The 21,160-nt window shown below is 37.2% G+C and overlaps 3 protein-coding genes across 4 annotated transcripts; all 3 read left to right on the forward strand.

Annotated features, from left to right (window-relative positions):
- The first annotated feature begins 592 nt into the window (after positions 1 to 592).
- Positions 593 to 7,278, forward strand: LOC113306785 (ABC transporter B family member 2-like). Of its 2 annotated transcripts, XM_026555707.1 has the most exons (12): positions 593 to 957; positions 1,063 to 1,117; positions 1,280 to 1,455; positions 2,636 to 2,836; positions 2,962 to 3,221; positions 3,329 to 3,869; positions 3,969 to 4,348; positions 4,659 to 5,074; positions 5,199 to 5,440; positions 5,525 to 5,772; positions 6,020 to 6,432; positions 6,556 to 7,278. In XM_026555707.1, the coding sequence occupies exons 1-12, from the start codon at positions 679 to 681 to the stop codon at positions 7,107 to 7,109; spliced, it is 3,765 nt and encodes a 1,254-aa protein (XP_026411492.1). In that variant the 5' UTR covers positions 593 to 678; the 3' UTR covers positions 7,110 to 7,278. The 2 variants fall into 2 exon arrangements, with proteins under 2 accessions (XP_026411492.1, XP_026411493.1); XM_026555708.1 differs by lacking the exons at positions 593 to 957; positions 1,063 to 1,117; positions 1,280 to 1,455 and adding an exon at positions 2,028 to 2,156.
- A 666-nt stretch (positions 7,279 to 7,944) lies between these two features.
- LOC113305483 (glycine-rich cell wall structural protein 1-like) lies at positions 7,945 to 9,146 on the forward strand. Its single transcript, XM_026554513.1, has 2 exons — positions 7,945 to 7,958; positions 8,687 to 9,146. The coding sequence occupies exons 1-2, from the start codon at positions 7,945 to 7,947 to the stop codon at positions 9,144 to 9,146; spliced, it is 474 nt and encodes a 157-aa protein (XP_026410298.1).
- A 6,345-nt stretch (positions 9,147 to 15,491) lies between these two features.
- LOC113301335 lies at positions 15,492 to 16,673 on the forward strand. The gene has a single exon (XM_026550101.1). The coding sequence runs from the start codon at positions 15,686 to 15,688 to the stop codon at positions 16,313 to 16,315; it is 630 nt and encodes a 209-aa protein (XP_026405886.1). The 5' UTR covers positions 15,492 to 15,685; the 3' UTR covers positions 16,316 to 16,673.
- The last annotated feature ends 4,487 nt before the right edge of the window (positions 16,674 to 21,160 follow it).

The following is a 21,160-nucleotide window of genomic DNA, read 5'->3' on the forward strand; positions in this document are numbered from 1 at the left end:
TAAAGCTTTCCAGTCTCTTTCGGCTACCGGTAACAACAACAAATTGATGTGTTTAATTAATAGCCTTGTTTTTACCCTGTTCTGGCCAAATTTGAGGTGTATATGAATGTGTACAACGCAAGAGCAGATTTGATCACGATCCAGTTTTAGATAACGTAAAATATACGAGGGAGGGCCGGGCACATAGAGACAGTAGATGAGTATTGACAACTGCCATTAATACTACGTACTCAACTCTACAGAACAAGATGAACATCAACTATATAGTATTAAGTAATCAAAAGTCATCACAGCTCATTTCTCATCAAAATCTCATCTCAGTAATCAATCACAAACCTTTTCATTGATACAAAAGTTTGATGATTAAGCATCATCATGATAATGACTAAATTATCAAACAATATGGTTAGCAGATAGATATATGCATTAATGACACCATTTTACTAATTACAGTCATAATATGTATTTTCACTCTATATACTCACTACTCTAAATGGTTCTCACATAATGCATTCCTCTGACTCCATTACGCACTTATCTTTTTCCATATATATATATATATATATATATATTGATGAACTACCTCACTAATTATTCATCAACAACTTATTGCATTTCTTAAACTCCTCTCCCCCTCTCTCTCTCTCTCTCTCTGACAGACAGAGTAGTACGCTGAAAATGAGCTCAGATGAAGAGCCTGCTAAGTTTCAAAAGAATAATGAAAAAGAAGAAACAGAAGAAGAAAATAAAAGGAAGATGAAACCAAAAAAAGTGTCATTCTTGAAACTATTTGAATTTGCAGATGCTTTTGATTATGTGTTAATGGGGATTGGATCTTTAGGTGCTATCATTCATGGTGCTTCCGTTCCTGTTTTCTTTATTTTCTTTGGAAATTTGATTAATATCATTGGTGTTGCTTATCTTTTCCCTGCTTCTGTTTCTCACAAAGTTGCTAAGGTAATATTACTACTTACAACTTCTCTTTCATTTGTGTATTTGTTGGAATTAATGAAATTCTCTATTTTTTTGTTTCTAAATTTGGGTAATTCTTTAATTTTGCAGAATGCCTTGGAATTTGTTTACTTGAGTATAGTGATTATGTTTTCTTCATGGGCAGGTAATTTTGGATTATTCATATCAGTTGGAGTACTGTAAAATACTAGTCCTCACTGTTTTAGAACAATTTTCTTATATAATTTGTAGGGTCTATAAACAGTGATTTTTGCGACTTAGACCCACTGTTATTTTATACTCATGGGTGTGGAATTTGGGTTTGCAGAGGTGGCATGTTGGATGTATACAGGAGAGCGACAAGCATCAAAAATGAGACTAGCATATTTGAGATCAATGCTGAATCAAGATATAAGTCTCTTTGATACTGAATCTTCAACTGGTGAAGTCATCTCTGCAATCACTACGGACATTATTGTTGTTCAAGATGCCATCTCTGAGAAGGTATATACATAATGTCAGGGTCATTTCAGTAATTTGACACTTTTTTGGGGAATATGTTTTTGTGCTTCTCCCCGTTTTAGCCCCTAGCTCAGTTCAAATTTTACTAAACAATTCTACCAAGGCAACAACAAGGTTTTCTTTTTCTGTTTTAGGTAAAAAATTTGATGTTGACGAGGTTTAACGAGGTTTTAGATGTAAAATTTGTGCTTCTGTTTTACTAAACAATTCTACAGTGACATAGGTGATAACGAGGTTTAATTACGTCGGTTCTAATAACTAATTCCTTGTCTGGAATTTTACATATTCCGCAAGCTAAGTCTTTGTTAGGTGGCAATAAAACTCTCCTCAAAATAGCAAAAGCTATTATGCACTTATATTATGTCTCTGGCTTCAAAACTCACTAAAAAAAAGTAGCACAAGACTTCAAGGTACATATGCCTGTCTACCTCCATTGAGCCCATTCCATACCTAACTCTCCCTTCAGTCAACTTGTCCATCTATCCGTAACTTTTCCGTCCATCTATAGTTAGATGGTAAAAATGCAAATTTTAATTTCTTTGAAGGAGTGATAGAAAATGTCCTACTTACCCAAATTCAGAGGCACTCCCAAGTCACACCCATTGCAATTCACAAACTCTGGTTTCCTACTGAAGTTCTGAAGGATATGAAGCAAACCCTAATGTCTCCCGTGGCTGTTTCAGGTGTTTAACTGCAATTTTGTAACTCTCTTCCATCCTTTACTTAGGTTTTTATCTTGAGTAGTTGTGTAGTGTCACTTAAACCAATTACAGTTTTTACTATGAAAATTTTGTCATTAACCAATTAGAAGACAGACTTTTGATTAAAAATTTGACTATTTTGATACATTCTTGTTTAATTTCCTGCATATTACTCCTAGAGACCTAACGATATTTCTGAATTGTTATTACTATTTTTAAGATTGTTGGGTGCAACTGTGCAAGGGGTATTATGTAAGATCTCTAGGCATTTACCAGTTAAATATGGTGAAATCCACACTATGGAACCGCGTAGTTCAATCGCCAAGATACAAAGGAATTCACATTAACATTTAAAAATCAGGGTTCTTAAAATTTTGATTCTGTGTTTCTCATTATGATTCATATAAATGTAGTTTGCAGCTTGCACACATCACCTATTAATTCTAATGTTTCCTCTGTAGGTTGGAAACTTTATGCACTACATAAGCCGCTTTGTTGCAGGCTTTGCAATTGGTTTTGCCAGAGTGTGGCAAATAAGTCTTGTAACATTATCTATCGTTCCGTTGATTGCCATTGCTGGCGGTGTATATGCATATGTAGCGGTAGGTCTTATTGCACGAGTAAGGAAATCGTATGTAAAGGCAGGAGAAATTGCTGAAGAGGTTAGTTTCCCAAGTGTCTATCTAAGTTATGTGCTTTTGATTGTTTTATACGTGGCTAGCATCGTACGTGGATGATGAATAGATTTGTGGGTATTTCTATACTAACTTGTTATCACTATTTTTAGGTGATTGGTAATGTCCGGACTGTTCAAGCATTTGTTGGTGAAGAAAAAGCCGTAAGATCCTACAGGGATGCTCTCTTGAAAACTTACGAGTATGGGAAAAAAGGAGGACTAGCCAAGGGTTTAGGACTTGGAACACTGCATTGTGTGCTTTTTTGTTCATGGGCTTTGCTCGTATGGTTCACTAGTATTACCGTTCATAAAGGTATAGCAAATGGAGGGGCCTCGTTTACTACCATGCTTAACGTTGTCATTGCTGGCCTGTAAGTTTCTCTCCTATCCCTGGTTTTCCAAAATAAATTTTTAGATGAATCTAGTCTACCAAATGAGATTTGTAACAGTAATGTTAATAAATTTGTGCTCTTTGCAGTTCACTTGGGCAAGCAGCACCAAATGTCTCTAATTTTATCCGAGCAACATCTGCTGCTTACCCAATTTTTGAGATGATAGAGAGAAATATAGTTAGTAAATCTATCTCGGGCAAGGGCAAGAAACTAGAAAGAGTTGATGGTCACATTGAATTCAAAGACGTTTGTTTCAGTTACCCATCACGACCGGATGTTGTGATATTTGACAAGCTTTGTCTAGATATACCTTCCGGAAAGATCATAGCTCTTGTTGGAGGAAGTGGGTCTGGCAAGAGTACCGTGATTTCATTGATTGAGCGCTTTTACGAGCCTCTTTATGGGAAAATATTGTTTGATGGGCATGAAATTAGGGAGCTTGATCTCAAATGGCTTAGACAACAAATTGGGTTGGTTAATCAAGAACCTGCCTTATTCGCTACCAGCATCCGCGAAAATATCCTCTATGGGAAAGATGATGCCACAGGTGAAGATGTTAACCGTGCTGCAAAGCTTTCTGAAGCGATTTCATTCATCAACAACCTTCCAGATAGATACGAGACACAGGTAACAATTGATTTTACAATTGTGAGATATACTGGAATAATTACTTTTCCTCCTAAATGTTGATTTGTTAAGGAATTTATGTATCTTTGTTTACATCAGGTGGGAGAGAGAGGGATACAGTTATCAGGTGGACAGAAGCAAAGGATCGCCATATCTCGAGCGATACTCAAAAACCCCTCAATCCTCCTCCTTGATGAAGCAACAAGTGCCCTTGATGCAGAGTCTGAGAAAAGTGTGCAAGAAGCTCTTGATCGTGTGATGGTGGGGCGGACCACAGTAGTGGTTGCTCACCGACTTTCCACCATAAGGAATGCAGACATGATTGCTGTTGTTCAGCAGGGAAGGATTGTGGAGACTGGGAGCCATGAGGAGCTGATGTCAAAGCCTAACAGCGTCTATTCATCCCTTGTTCAGTTCCAAGATTCAGCTAATTTGCAGCGACACCCCTCGCGAGACTCGAGCATGGGTAGACCACTCAGGTACCTTACTTATCCGCAGTAATATACTACTCATTTGGTGGATGCGTATTCTCGTCCCTTCAGCTAGTATTTTATCATCTTTTTTTTTTTATATAATGGTGGTGATCAATTAGATGGTTGTGATTGTTTGGACTAAGCAGATTTCTAGCTAGATCTCAGGTCTCATATTTCCATCAATCTATAGATCCCATAACCACTAACACATTCTTGATAAATCTTTTCAAATTGCACTTTATAAGTACACAAGGCTTTATTTGCTGTTGTTGTTAGAAACTGTTGTAATGCACCTTTCCTGTTTATTCTTGGCCAGCATCAAATATTCAAGAGAGTTATCACTGTCAAGAACGAGCTTTGGTGCAAGCTTTCGTTCAGATAAAGAATCTGTGAACCGTTATGTTCCTGATAGGGATGAGCCTGTCCAGCTAGAGCACGTGTCACTGAGAAGATTGTATGCAATGGCAGCTCCATACTGGATTTATGGTTTGGCTGGCACAATTGGTGCCATTATAGCTGGTGCCCAAATGCCACTTTTTGCTCTTGGTGTCACAGAAGCTCTTGTTGCGTACTACATGGATTGGGACACTACTCAACGTGAAATTAAGAAAATCTCTCTACTCTTTCTTGGGGGTGCAATCATAACTGTAAGTGTTCACACCATTGAGCACTTTTGCTTTGGTATCATGGGCGAACGACTTACTCTTCGGGTGAGAGAGAAGATGTTTTCAGGTAATGTTAATTCCCAACACAACTATTAGACTCGCATCCAAACATAGAGTATTTCAACTCATACTTTATGTATTAGCTATGCCTATTAAATATTCTTAGAAAACATGTTGTCCTCTTTTTACAGCAATTTTGAAGAATGAGATTGGATGGTTTGACGAGACAAGTAACAACAGCGCAATGCTGTCATCGCGCCTAGAAGCTGATGCGACTTTGTTGAAAACAATAGTTGTTGATCGTTCTACTATTCTCATACAAAATTTATCTCTTGCTGTAACCTCGTTTGTCATCGCCTTTATTCTTAATTGGAGGCTCACACTTGTCGTCATGGCCTTGTATCCTCTACTGGTCACTTCACACATCAGCGAGGTTTGCTTCTGTTCCTTAAACATTACATTTCTTGCATCATAAAAGTATATGAATAATGGGTTATGATAACTTGTACAACAACAGAAACTATTCATGAAAGGTTATGGGGGAAACTTGAATAAGGCCTATCTTAAAGCTAACATGCTTGCTGGTGAGGCAGTAAGCAACATACGTACTGTTGCCGCTTTTTGTTCGGAAGAAAAGGTCATTGATTTGTATGCTCGTGAACTCGCCCAGCCATCAAAAAGTGCTTTCCGTCGTGGTCAAATGACTGGCTTGTTCTATGGTGTTGCTCAATTTTTCCTCTTCTCTTCTTATGGGCTTGCCTTATGGTAATGCTTTCACTAATCTATGCTTTTAATATAGGGCTACAATTGAAGACTTAGAATTACTATGCACTTCCATTTCAATGAATTTTTTACTCTGTTACATGCTGGTAGCAGATACAAAATTTTGTATCCAAAATGTATGCTAATCGACTCTTGATAGACGAACCTTAGATTTATATTTACATTAGTCAACCTTTGGTGGCGAAACTAAAGTACTCATAAGTTTCAGCTTATCATTTTGTTAACACAGGTACGGTTCTGTCTTGATGGGCAAGGAGCTTTCGAGCTTTAAATCTGTCATGAAATCGTTCATGGTATTGATTGTGACAGCGCTAGCGATGGGAGAAACCTTAGCAATGGCTCCGGACCTTATAAAGGGAAACCAAATGGCTGCTTCAGTCTTTGATATTCTGGATAGGAAGACAGAGGTGGTGGGTGATATTGGAGAGGAAGTAACAAAGGTGGAAGGTACCATTGAGATGAAGAGGGTTAAATTCAGTTACCCTTCAAGACCGAATATACTGATTTTCAAGGATTTTAGTTTGAAAGTCAGGGCTGGCAATAGCATGGCATTGGTAGGATCAAGTGGTTCTGGCAAGAGCTCTGTACTCGCGCTGATATTACGTTTCTACGATGCGACATCGGGGACGGTCATGATAGATGGCAAGTCTTCTGTAATCTCGCACATAAATAACTTCCATTTGCTTTTTATAAAGCTTATTGCCCTCGTAGTAACAGATATACAAATATTTTCTAATTTTATGAACATATGTTGGTTGACTACAGGAAAAGATATCAAGAAACTAAAGCTGAAATCTCTCAGGAAATACATTGGTCTTGTCCAACAAGAGCCAGCACTATTTGCTACATCAATCTACAAAAACATACTTTACGGAAAAGATGGAGCAACAGAGTCAGAAGTCATCGAGGCTGCTAAGCTTGCCAACGCACACAACTTCATTAGTGGACTGCCAGAGGGCTACTCAACACAGGTGGGTGAGCGAGGGGTACAACTATCCGGAGGTCAGAAGCAAAGAGTTGCCATTGCAAGAGCTGTTCTCAAGGACCCAGCAATTTTGCTACTTGATGAAGCCACCAGTGCACTTGATGTTGAGTCTGAACGTATAGTTCAACAAGCTCTTGATAGACTTATGAAGAATCGAACTTCAGTGATGGTGGCACATAGGTTGTCTACTATCAAGAATGCAGATGAGATCTCGGTTTTGCAAGACGGAAAAATTATTGAGCAAGGGAATCATTCTTCTCTAATCGAAAACAAGAATGGACCATATTATAAATTAGTATGTTTACAACAACAGCAACATCAACAACAGCAATAACATAAACACACGCTAACCAGAACAACAGATTAAGGATGTCACTTTGTTTCTGTAGTACCATGAAACCATCTCTTTGTTGAAATTCTTTTTACATATTCTTGTTGGCTCTGTTCTACTATAAGTTTGTAACATTTATGCATATATATATATACAATGGAATTATTATTGGTAGATATTAGTTGATTGCCTTTTCATTCAAACTGCTACAAGAGGTACCAATTTCACAGGGGTGTACCAGTAGGCATTAGCAGTCACGTTTTCATTAGCAGATGAGAATAACAACAAATAATAAAATGAGGTTAAATTACAGGCCTATGATAAGAATCCTATTATTGGGGCTGCACGGGATGGGACTTTGGAGGCTTAAATTACTAAGTGGAGCCTAAACGTTAGAGGGGGAGATCCGATTCATGCAAAAATTCAAAAATACCCTCAATCATTTTCACTTATTACCTTTCTACTCTTCCATTAATTAATTAATCTAATCAAAAAGAAAAAAAAAACTGAAAAATCATTAAAGAAAAAAAATCCGAAAGCATTAAAACCCAAAGTTTTAAAACCGTCCCCTTCTTCTTCATTTTTCCTCTTCTTCTTCCCACACTCTCCTCTTTCTGTTTTCCTTCTTCTTCTTTTGAAACAAACGATCAATCATCGATTTAAAAAAATTTCGTCGTCGATTAAATTCATTGTATAAAATCATGAAACCTAGCTAAGTCAATTTTCGTCGAATCCACCTCCTCCTGAACCAGAGAAACCAACTTCATCAAATGAAGATGAAACTGAAGGTCAAGAAGAAGTGAATAAAGGAGATGCAACATCCGTCGAGACTCCTGATATGACAGCAATAAGGTATGAATTGAAAAACCCAGTCTTTATTTAAGCTTTTTTATTGATTATTCAGTTGATTTCGAAAATTTTAGGTCTGAAAAAACAGTTTTTGAAAATGCTTACGGCTGGGAGTTCTTGTGTTCCAGCCGTAAATAGGCCTCACTGTTGGAATGTATTGTTTTCCCAGCGGTGTATATGTCATACAGTTGGGATATCTAAGAACTCCCAGCCGTTTGTAAGTTTTACGGTTGGGATGTATAAGAACTCCCAGCTGTAAAATAGTCGATGCGTATGAGATTGAGAAATCCTATCCGCAACAAGTTGTATATCCTAGCCGTATATTTTCCTGTGTTCGATTTTTTTTCTTCAGACGTAATGTTTACGTCTCGGTCTTTCTATCAGTAATTTTGTTTCCTAACCGTAATTGTTAGCTTCCTAGACGATTTTATATTACGGCTTGGTTTTTCCTAACCGTATGTGTTACTGTGCTGAATATTAAACCAGCTGTATTTTCACGTATAGGTTTTCCTATCCGTAATAGGAGTAACCAAGCCGCAAATTATGTTTGTTAGACGTTATTTGTTTTACGTCTAGGTCGACTACTAAATTTCCCATCCGCAATTGTTTTTGCGTCTGGGGCTATCAATTTGTCCTAGCCGTTTTCAGTGTCATGGCTTGGTTCTGTCAAAATTTCCCAGCCGTTTTTAATTATCTACTTTTGGTTTTTGGCCTTATTTGTCTTTGAACAGAGCAAAAGAAAAGAAAAAGAAAAGGTCACAAGAAGTAACACCTCGTAGTGACCCGACTCCACAACCTCGTCATGCAAAACCATTGGGTGCAAATGCAAGGAATGCAAGTGGAGTTGTGACTGATGGAGAAAGTGAAGGTGGAGGAGATGGAGTTGGAGATGGGACTGCTTTAGGTAGTCAAGATGTAGTTGGTGGAGGAAGTGAAGTTGGAGTTGGTGGAGGAAGTGGGGTTGAAGTTGTCGTTACTGGAGGAACTGAAGTTGGAGTTGGTGGAGGAACTGAGGTTGGAGTTGCTGTTACTGGAGGAACTGAAGTTGAAGTTGGTAGAGGAAGTGAAGGTGTACTTGTTGTTACTGGAGGAACTGAAGTTGACACTTCAAGTGGCTCTGCTATTTATAAAGGTAAATCCGTAGTTGAGGAGGAAAATAAAGAAGGAAAGAAGAAGTATCCACCAAAATAAAGTGCAAGACAAATCATCGATGCTATGGTGTTTTTACCTCCCAAGAGGAATGGGAGACCTTAGGGTGAGCCAAGAGATAGATCTGTCTTGATTGATTACCAGTCATCATGGGATGCTAGGGTCTGTGCCGCAAAGGTAATAAATCAAACTTAATATATTTTATTTTTATTTTATTAGGGATATTTAATTGTAACAACTTTATATTCTTTGTAGTTTCCCCATAAATCGATCCCCAAACTAAAGCACCAACAAGGAAAGTTTTGGCCGTTAGACGGAGAGCATCCAGCTGTGGAGCTTCGGGTTTATGGTCTTGAATCGAGGCTTTGCAGAAGACATATGATGTTGTGACAGTTTGTGGTTTTAGAGAAAGATTCTGGCCTAAAACGATGACTTTTCTACTCCCGTTCGGCGAGATGACTATGACTCAGGATGATGCAAAACAAATCACCGTTCTTTCTTTGGAAGGAAAAACTGTGTTTGAGGGTTTCAAAAATTGAAGCGAAAAACTGTCTTGGGTGGGGCAAAGATGAAGCGGAAGAAGAGTTTGAGATAGGGAATGGAGTCGCGCCTGGAGCTAAATGGGAATTTAGTCAACCGGGTGAACTTAGTGAAACAGTTAATATGGCAAGAAAGATTAATTTGGTTCTTCTGAGGGACAAGTTTGGGGATTCTGACCGCAAGACTACTAGTGGAGAAGTGGTGATGGACACAGAAAGAGCTAGACATACGGATAAAGCTTACTTGTTGCACGCCCTTGGGACTGCTTTTTCCCCGATTTCTCAGGAAATAAGGTAAATGCTTGTTATTTGCAGTGGTTGAAGACTCTCACTATCGATCCGGAAACAAACCAGGTATTTAGGTAACAAATAAGGTAAATGCTTTTTTGGAAGGGATAATGCTGGCGTCAGAAGAACCAACCAACGCGACGTCCTAAGATAAAACGCCGGGTTTTTGCTACCGATGCCAATGGGTAGTTTTTTAAAATTCAAAATTCACTTTTTACCTCTATAAATTACCACAAACAATTCACTCATACCAAAATTCAATTGAATTTCCTCTTATAAAATGGTTGAAAAGGCGATCACACTTTTTCAGAAACGATGTGCTTGAGATGGACCATCTTTTAGAACTCTGAAACACGCTTCGTAAAGAAAAGGTTTACCGTGAGATTCCTCCCAATTATCAAGAGTTGTTTGGATCACTTCATCTTCAGTTACACCGACGAACTTTTCTCGATCAATTTCCATTACCAGAACAAGAAATGGCTGGACTTCAAGCCTAATAGAATGAAAACGAGCACGCAATTGACGAGCATCTCGGTTTCTTGGGTTTCCCGTCAGTGAGACGAACATTGAAAAAAAGTTCTTCCAAAAAGAACCGTCATGAGAAATAACAACACCAGTGATTACCCTATGAAAGAAATATGCTTTGCATAGAGTTATATCCTCTTCTTGAGTAAACTTGGGACCACGATTTCTAACAGACATTTTTGTCAAAGAGGGAGAGAGATTTAATAAAAAGTAAGAAGAAGAAGATGTGATTTTGGAGATGGGAGGAATGAAATTTATAGGTCGAGAAAGAAAAAGGAGTCGTTTGAAATTTTTCCGTTCGCGCTGGACTAAAAGCGCTGGCGACTTTACTAAAACCGTCCGTTTGAATTACCAACGCCTATTTTCTATAATAAATATATCACTAGTTTTATTCTAAACCAAACCAACCGATTTATTTCTCAACATCCACCATGTTTTCTAAAGGAAAAGCGAAGCAAATATTATGTGTCGAAGCAAAAGAGGTTTGTCCATTATGTTTCATGGATAACCACAGTCTTATGCAATGTCCTTGGATGTATTCAAAGTGTCCGCAGGAAGGTTGTTCACGCATCAGAATGGTGATTGAATCACAACCGGAAAAGCTCAGATTTTTGCAATGTTAAGATCCCAATTGTCCAGAGGAACCACATATGCTAGATGATGCTATGAAGATTAAAAAAAAGAAAAAAAAGATTGCAACACTCTGCATAAATTTCAAACTTAAAGGAAAATTGAAGAAGGAGCTATTACACTACAAGCATTGTGGATATGGAGATCACGAATACAAACATTGTCCACAGAGAATCAGTGCACGCTCAAAGCCCGGTTGCAAGACTTTTATGCATTTGCGGAATTCTTCTGAAGAAGACACATATGGAAGGCATTTCTGGGAATGTCCCAAATGTTTTTTGGTGGAGTGGGTTGATTGAAGTTGTATGACAAATCGATTCACTATGGTATTATGTTATTACGATTAATATTCACATTTGCACGTCAGTAATTTAAATTTTTCCTGGGTTAAAAATTGCACCATCATAAATAAAAACGTAGTGCATTGAACAACCACCACATCATACATGAAAATAAAAGAAATACATTAGATTAAAACAACTACTACATAGGCGTCAATTCTCGGCAGGTGGTGGAATTCCTAGAGTAGGGGATTGTATCTGTTGAGCGCCCTAAGAATGTTGGAACAAGCATGGAAGTCGAAAGGATGACCGCGGTGAGTTACTGGCCACATCGCTAGAGTTATGGGTTCCACTTCATGTTCGGATTTACCATTGAGATTATTTTTGTGATTCTCCATTAGTAAAGCCATGATCTCCAATAATTCATACTAATTACACTAAAACGATGCTGCAATCCATGAGAATCACGCCCAGAGATGTTCCCAATTTCAGCGGTGAACATTCTGTAAACTTTCTCCCAGAAAGTCAATGTCGAATCAGCTACATTATGCATGACAACATCTCGTGTGTGAAAAACAAAGGTTCTACAAATAGCTAAATCCTCTTGTTTAGTGAATCTAACAGCACGAACTCTGGGAGGCATTTTTGTAGATGATTTGAGAGTGAAGAATGTGTGAATTTGGAGTTGAAATGAGGAGTATTTATAGAATTCAAAAAATGTAGCCGTTGGATCCCAAGATTTTCCAGCCGTTCAGATTGACTCGTTGGCGCCCTTGGGTCAGACGCTGGCGTTTCTAATAAGGACGCTGGCGCTTTACGTCATGCCGCACGTTCAATGTTCAAACGCTGGCGTTTTTTCTTCAAACGCCAGCGTTCGTAGCAAGGTCACCCATTGTTACCACAGGCGCGCGTTGGGCTGTCCATCTCGATGTTCAAATCAACAAATATATTGATTTGAACATCCATTTTTCATGTTTGTTCATTCCATAGTGGGAGCAAAATGAACAAACTCCAAGTTTATTCATTCTATAGGAACTGCTCTTATGTATCCTATCTTTTCAGGGGTATAGTTGGAAAACAAACTTTAATATAACATATCTAAAAATCCGTTCCTTGAAATTTTACAAATTTTATCTAGTTGGAAAGGTTATAAAAAAATCTACGCAACGAGGGCAAACAACAATATCAAATTTAGAGTTTTTACGAAAAATTCGGAGGCATTTATCATTTTAGGCACAATTTTAGAAAATCATGTATATCTATTATGCAAACCACCACAAAGAATACACAATAATTTATGTAGCCATATTTTGGTTTATGCATCACCTAATTTCCCGTTGCAACTAATAAAAAGATGTGATCCCTCTGTTTCAAGAAAAGTGATACTTTCACTTTAAGCACGATTCTCGAGAATTGAATGCAGAACCATTATGCAAACCAACACAAATGATGCATAACACATCATGCAACCATATTTTATTTTATGGATCGACTAATTTTCCGTTTCTTGAAAAGTGATACTTTCACATTCCGTTTCAGGAAAAGTGATAATATCACTCCGTTTCATAAAAAGTAATATTATCACCCAGTTTCAGAAAAAGTGATATTTTCACCTTGTTTCAGGAAAAATGAATCTTCAGATTCTTCTTCGGTCGGCCCTCCCACCGTGGAAACGGTTGTACTAGTAAAGTTCTAACCTATAGTTTTAACCTATAAAAATCGTTTTATTTAATTCGAAATTGTGTTTTTTTTTTTTAGGAATTGGTTTTTCTTGCATTAAAAATAAGAAATTTTGTTACCAATACAAAGAATTACTAATTTCAATACAATAGAACAAATAAATCTTTTTTAATGCAATATTTTTTTAATGAACCTTGACATGTATACGGATATTCAAATTAACAGTACCTTTTATTTCGGGTAAAATTTAACCCACTGGGTCTTTGTCATACGTAGAAAAAAGTCAGACTAGTTATGAAGCTGAATTCCACTCGAAAATGGAACTGTGACGTCTGAGAAATTTGTTTAGCTAATAACTTATGACAAAGTCGACCGACCCTAAACCTAAATTAAGATTATGAGTATCATTTTGCACAAAACAACCTTTTGGTCATTTGCAAAAAGGTGTGAAGTTTTTTACTTTTTCATATATTTGGCACTAACATGATCAGTCTTCTTCACAGGGTTTTTCACGTCATGCGATATAATGCCCGGGCGGCTGGTCCCATCATAGGGTGCACGAACCCATCATCCACTGTCTATCCACTGTCCAAAACGGCAAACTATATCTACCTAATTAATTCAGTTTTCTGGCCGATATTCATGTACCAGAAGGAGGTGCGAAATGCAAAACTAGAAAGCACCTTGGCATAAAGAGTCAGATCGTGATTCGTGATACAAAACGATACTAGGGGACAAGACAATATCCAACAGCATGGGGAATCGGAGCCTTCTGCTTCAAAATCAAAATCTTGTTGTTTCCCCTCCCGTGATCTAGTAATGCGAAATTCGGAACTTGCAGTTTCTCTTCACTTCATCGATAATGTTTGTCCACGTATGTACTTTTTTCAAATCCTGATTGAATTGTTGATGAAATTCATTTGTCCATATTAACCAGCAAAGTCATATAACTTAAAGATTAATTAAGGCATTCTTACAGTCTTTCAGAATAAGTTGAGAGCATGAGGGGAGACTTGACATGCACGGTACGTAGTTGACAGATAACAAGCAAGAGAAGGGCGAGAAGCTGTTCTCTTGACATGATATTGATCAGATCGAGATCAACCAATTAATGAACCCCGTGAATTATGCCATGCATTAGCATAAAATTGCTTAACGTGTAAAGTTTATATTAGCATTAATGTTGGTTATTTCCACCTTAGAGTTCGACCATGTTGCTTTGTGCATTGTGAGTAGTCAACACTGACGAGTGACAATGGATGATGCTATTACTGAGTAAACTAACGTGTGCTGTTCAAATAGTCTATTCTATTGTTACAGGTTCAACGAACTTGGCCGTCCATTTTAGTCGTTAATCTGTAATAAATAAGATCCACCTGACATATGGATGGTTTATGAGCCCTCTAGGTGTTCTTTTAGTTCTTCACTAGCTAGCTAGATTCATGGTAGATTTTCGTTTCGGGATATTTTTACATTACAGTGCAGGGTAATTAACAGACACATACTTGGTTGACATTTAAGAACTGCAATTACTTCAATTTAACGTGTCTGTCGAGTCTTTCAATCAATGAGCAATCGACATATATACATCTTTTAGACGCAACAAATCCAGACATAAGATAAAAAGAAGGTCCACGGACCTTCAGATTTATAAGCTACCTAGTAGCTTAGTACTGGTGGAAGGCCCTTGGAGTTGGAACCTTTACTGGTTATGGTTGAATTATGGTACAATTATTTGACAAATACGCATGCAACAGTGCTTCATGTTTATTTATATATGTGTGACAAGTTCTTGTTGAGGCATATCTGCACCTTTCACGCATCTATTATTTTTTCGATCCAGATTAATGAAGCTTGACACAATAACAAAATGAAATTTGTGTATTGTGCAAATTTGGGTTTAGTCGCACTCATGGCACTTGTGAGGTCAATTACTCAATGATGCACTTGTGCTTAGTAACATCATGATCTTAACTATACAGACATACAGTTTTTGTATTTCTTTTCCATAAAAAAACACCCACTAGTTTTGCTGCAGGTATCATACATATTTATTCAGAGATTATGGAGTGGAGTGAGTGCACGTTTGAGGTCAATAATGCACTTATGGTGCTTCATAGCAATCATATTTCGCAACTCATCACGATCTTCCACCAAACAAATTGCATTTTAGCAGGCAATCATGCATATCCCGAATTCAACGCCAAAACACAATCTAATCAACGGCCTAAATATAGTCCCACCATCACATGTTCAAAAAGACCAAGACTCAATGATAATGTACTACGATATTCCACCAATTATCTACCACATAGGTCATCATTTTGTCTTCGTCCTCATCATTTTAAATAAAGCTCTAATTATCTATGTGACTATGCACGACTCTGTAACTCTTTCTCTACAAAATAAAAAGAAAATCAACTGAGCCAGCCAGCCAGTTTGATTTTAATCCATATAGATATAAAGGTCATATTGGTCCTTTTCATACTCAACTCTAGTTTTTGTTCGTTTTGTTGGTTAGTGATATTCCCTCCCCCACTCTTCTATAAGTATTCTAAAACATTTCTTCATCATACTTATTTACACACTCTCTTTGAAATTTCTCTCTGGTATTCTTCTTTTCTTATCATCATCGTCGATGTCTTCATCTTCCTCCTCTTCGTCGTTCGCGGACACCGAACACGAAACCGATAAGCCTTTACAACTCGTCGGTCACTCATTCTCGTCTACTTCATCGGTTTCATCACGTTCATCCTCGTTAGAATCATGTTTATCTTTCGCATCCTACCCAAATGACGATTCATTTGTAGATTCATCATCTCCCACTCTCCGAATTCCATTTTCATGGGAACAACACCCCGGAGTTCCCAAATTTTCTCGCTGCAGAACAAAAAACGACCCATCTCTGATTGTGCTCCCATTACCACCAGCGCCAGGGAATTCAAGAAAATTCAATCTAGAATCTATTTTCACAGTGCAGAAGAAAACTAGTTTTACGAATATGAACAGAGATCCGTTTGCTGCTGCGTTGATGGAGTGTTCTAAAGAGAAGGAAATGGATGATAGCTTAATGAATGCTTACTGGGAAAGTGGAGATAATAATAAGGTTGTGACATCTCGATCATTAAGTGACCGGTTCGGGTTCATTGATCGATATGTATCTTGCAAAAGATCGTGTGCGGTTTTGGAGTCAAAAGTTTTTGTACCGAGATCCAGCAAAAGTTCATATGATCGAGTAAGGTTAATCAATAACCGGCCATCTTCATAGTTAATCATGGATCAGGGGTTTTAAGTTATAAGCAAGGTTTCTAATTAATTCTGCAAAGTAAGTTCCTTTGATGCTTGAGTTTATGATTGTATACTCTCTGTAATTAAATTATGTTGTAGAAGACATATAGTATGGGACAAGCTTTTCTGTCAGGGCGGCCATATGTCAATAATTGATCAAAGAAGGTGGTTGGCATATGGTATTGGTAGCTAGAGGACCAGAGGTTTTTGTCTGTGTTTTGATTTTTATCATCATATCCGAAAGTGTTGTAGATACAATTAGTCTTTGATATATAATGTAGCTTAATTGTTTATCAAAAAAATGAAAAATATATAGTGTGTAGCTTAATTGCAATGCACCTCAAAGTCTTGCCATTTTGTGCCGGCCAGCTATGGCCTAGACCAGCGGAGACCGGAGATTCATCTCCATAGTAAAATACCAAAAGCAGCAAAACAAAACAAACCCACTACGCGAAAGGAATGTTCGCTTTCTGTAAGGAAATTTTTGCTAGGGCTGCTTTGTTGTGTTGTTTCTCGTCTCGTTCTTACGTGGTGCATTAGAAGACTAATTAATAAATAAATCATCTCCTTTCATTAATAATATTCAATGATTCTTTTGGGCGACGTTAAAGTTTTTAAGACAAATTATGGCTAATTGACTTGGCAAAATATAATCTCCACTCCTTAGATCCTCATGTAACTTTCTAACAAGAATAAGAATGAGAAGCCATCGTGTAGCTTCTTCAATGGAAAGACTATTCCACCAAGAATATTAACCATATGTGTATCGATCACTTTAATGAACCACTGGTGTTAAAGATAGGGGAAAAAAGTAAATTGATTTGCTTGAAGAGAATACTTTTATGGTATGTCAAGTCCATTTAGCGAATAAAGTGTAGGGTATATGCATTTAGCTCTAATAATAAGAGCTTAAAAGACTCGAAAACTAAAACAGATCAAGCTTGAGTGTGATGTCCATTCGAGTATATTGCACTCATCACTCATGACGGTGAGGCCCTCCTTAAATCTCTTTACGATTTATTGTTTTGGTTGTCGACTAATTCTCCCACATATAGGGTGCTATCCTCGTGGGATCTTGATGGTATTTCGTGGGTTTTCATAAATCTTGGTCACCAAATTACGTACGCGATAATAAATGACTCACTAACTATCAAGGTTGAATCGGGCGCCATGGAAATTAATTGGGGGTCATGACACATTTTATACTCACACCAAAAAATATATGGGATTCCAAAATGATGGTAAAATAACTATTTTATTCTTCTCTAATAACTTCTTCTCCTCCGCTCCCTCTCTCCCACTGTTTCCCATTCCATTAACGACTTCTGAGAAAAAAAAATTCTCACCGATTCATCGTCGTAAGTGAACTAAAAAACAAATAGATTTTCAACTGCAAAATTGCAGTTACAGTTCCAGGGTTGTTAACCACGGTTTTTTATTGCTTAACGGTTTTTGATATGCATGTTGAATTGATAAAAAATAGTTAACCATTAGGGTGTAGTAGATAACGACCCTAAACCTGGTTTTCTGCCATAGAATAGTGTCGTCTAGGGATTTCTAAATCGCTAACGACTCTATATGATATAAAGTTTGTTCCCTGTTCAAAAAATAGGAAGGGTCGTCATGTCGAATGGTTGTAGTCGTTAACTATGTTGAAGGGTCGTCATGTGAAGTCGTTAACGATGTTGAAGGGTCGTTTGGTTTTATAAATTTTGCTTGCCGACCCTTGATCTATGAAATGGCTCGCTAGGATCGTCAGTATATAGGAATGCCTAATTAACGACCCTAAGAGTAACATCTTCAGAGAGTAAAAAGTTTTAGAGTAGTTGGGTTCTAAACATATTAAGTTAACGACTCTATATGACCTAACCAACTGGAGTCATCAATTATATCACACTTGGTTGACGATTTTTCATAACCTGCAAAAGTTGCAGGTTTGAGTCGTCAAAGGTTGTATCAAGTAATTGACGACTCCTTAGAGTCGTTCGTTTATTACCCTCTCAACTTAACGACCCTCACTCTGAGTAGTTGCATAGTGTACATGAATCGACCACTTGGAGCATCATTCATACAATTTGAAGAGTATAGGAAGTTTACCTGATTGTTTTGAGTTTCTTTATTTTGAGGATTGGTTCCTTCATTTTGAGCAATATGATTCCTCTACTGGAATCCTCCAAAAACTCAACTTCTTCCTCTCCACAGCACAAAACACAATTTTTCTTTTATCAAAATTTTATCCTTAAATCTGATTTTAATCTAATTAATCTAATTAACAATTAATTAACTTAATTACCACTAATGATTTGAGATAGTTTAGCCACTTAAAAAAATTGGGGATAAGAAATAACTCCCAATCACTATTTTTTAACCTTTTTTATCATGTAGTTAGGGATCCCCAATTATTTTTCCAGGGCCCAATTCAGCCTTGTTAACTATGTACCTGAGAAAAGAAAGGAATGGGATCCAGTGCTCCTACTACTTCAAATGACTAATATTTTCCCATCCAGATTAATTTTTTCAGGTGATGATTGTTTTTATGTCGACAACCATGGTTAGTTATCTTTTATACAGAGAAAGGCAAAACCAAAACCCATAATGACATACAATCCAAACTATTTACTTCACACTGACAGTGGCCCAATTATCTTAGAAAGTTACTAAAAGATCCTGTATGTTCTCACTTTTCTCCAATCCCCATGACTAGTCACTGTCTCAACATTGTACCTACAATTATGGGGTCAATGGGGCATAAATCCTCTTTAAGAAGTAAATACGCATTTTGCGTCTCCAGAGACGGCCATACGTCATACAATGTTGCTAGGCATACGCGGGAGTCATACAATGTTGCTAGCTCTGAGAAATTCCACGATATACCCAAAATAACTTCTAAAGAGATATATTATATAGTGTGTGGTTAGATTTGCAACAAGGTAAATGAAATACTAAAGACACAAACGATTCACGCGATTCAGCGTTAAACTTACATTCAGTGGTGATTTCAGTATAATTTGTAGTACAAGAGTATATTCTCTAGAGTGTCTGCTTATAACCTCTGTGTGTGTGCTGTTAGAGTTTCCGTCATTAGTTAACAGTTCTATCTGTATCCGTACACTGTATAGACACTTCTTGGTTTTCCGTTAATTGTAATAGGGGTTAAGAGGCAAAATGTCCCAATTTCGACCATCACCTTGTCAAAATGTCCCGAACGTTAAAAAATAAGTCAAAATGCCCCAAAACCTTACTTTTAACGTTAGAGAGATATATCTGGTCAAACCAGGGAATATTGACTAGTCAACACCAATGCTAAATTTCAATTTTACCCTTGCTAATAATTTATGGTGACACGTGTTTATATCCTATGGAGTCCAGATCACGAAGAAAATTAACGGACATATGGGAACATTGGACACATATCAGAACCTTATTGCCCACGTGTGTATGACGAAATTACAAAGTTTACCCTTTGATGACTCATCTATTGGTGCCACGTGGTTTGATATAAAACGGACACGTGTCATTTTAGTACATGGTGTCATTTTTGTGCACGTGTGAACCCGTACGTGTGTTGCTAATGTCTTATCCTTCTCTTCATCGAGTTTCATCCACAAAAACTCAAAACCTGAAAGAGAAAGTTATCCTGAGAGAGAGAGAGACGGATTTCGAGAGGGAGGGAGAATACTGAACTAAACTTAGAAGATCGAGAGAGATAGGTCGAGAGGTTGACAGATCGAGAGAGATAGGTCGACAGAGAGACAGATCGAGATAGTTTGTTGATGTTTAATGGAGTGAAGACTGAACTGTAAAATTTAATGAAAAAGGTGAGTAATCTAAATTATTAATTGTTTTTTTGACTTATGTTGATCGTTATTTAGATTTAGTATTTACTATTTCCAGTAATCGTTGTTTTGAATCTATGTTTTAAAAAATTAGGGTTTATAGAATTGGGAATTTCAATTTCTGAAATTAAGGTCTTTTTTTTCCCGTCAAACGGGTTTATAACTGATTAGGGTTGTATTGTTCTGTGGTTCTGAATCTATGTTTATAGAATTAAGGTTTATAAAATTGAGAATTTCATTTTCTAAGATTAGGGTTTGGATATACCAAAATTCTGTATTAGGGTTTATAAAATGTTGCTGCTATTTTATTGTTGTTTTTTTGTATTTATAATTTTGATCATGATTATTGATCTGTTTTTTTTTTTTGTTTTTTTTTGAATGTTTCAGAATGACTATTATTGAAGATAGGGATTTCTGGATAACTGATATAGGTCGGATATATAAGGACATGTATTTTTATGATTGCAAAGCTGGTACAAGTGGAGACAAATTCATGGCTATGATAAAGGAAAGGATGGTAAATGAACAGGGTATGGATCCTACACTTGAGTTATTTTTATTTAGTGATAATGATGGGAATGCATGGGATAAGTGTGAATAAGAAGATATGTTCGTTCATTCTGGAAAATTGGAAAACCAAATAAAAGCAATTTTGTAAGATTGTGGATTGCTCCAATTATTCCTACAACAGTAGAATGGGGTTTTTGTTGTGATACTGCTAGTGCTAGTGGGATGAGTTGTGTGACTGAGGTGATAAGTCAAGTGAAGAAGAAATTAGTGAGTAAAAGGGTTGAGGTTAGGAGGAGTCCAAAACTTACTAAACAAGATAACAACCATGTTAAGAAGCCTGATATGAGACCAACAAGACTTGATTTTGTGCATGAAGAGCAAGATGTTCCAACACAAGCATCTGTTGCAGACAACCAAGAACAGGGGTATGAAGATGATCAGGTGAATTTACCTAATGTACATACATATGAGTGTCATCC

Source organism: Papaver somniferum, chromosome 8 (assembly GCF_003573695.1).
Source record: "Papaver somniferum cultivar HN1 chromosome 8, ASM357369v1, whole genome shotgun sequence".
Lineage (NCBI taxonomy): Eukaryota > Viridiplantae > Streptophyta > Magnoliopsida > Ranunculales > Papaveraceae > Papaver > Papaver somniferum.

Excerpts from the sequence above, each read along its gene's own strand:
- LOC113301335 (XM_026550101.1), top strand. The coding sequence starts at position 15,686 with ATGTCTTCATCTTCCTCCTCTTCGTCGTTCGCGGACACCGAACACGAA.
- LOC113306785 (XM_026555707.1), top strand. The coding sequence starts at position 679 with ATGAGCTCAGATGAAGAGCCTGCTAAGTTTCAAAAGAATAATGAAAAA. Across the intron at positions 958-1,062 it reads TTTCTCACAAAGTTGCTAAG|AATGCCTTGGAATTTGTTTA; the intron begins GTAATATTACTA and ends TTAATTTTGCAG. Across the intron at positions 5,075-5,198 it reads GAGAGAGAAGATGTTTTCAG|CAATTTTGAAGAATGAGATT; the intron begins GTAATGTTAATT and ends CTCTTTTTACAG.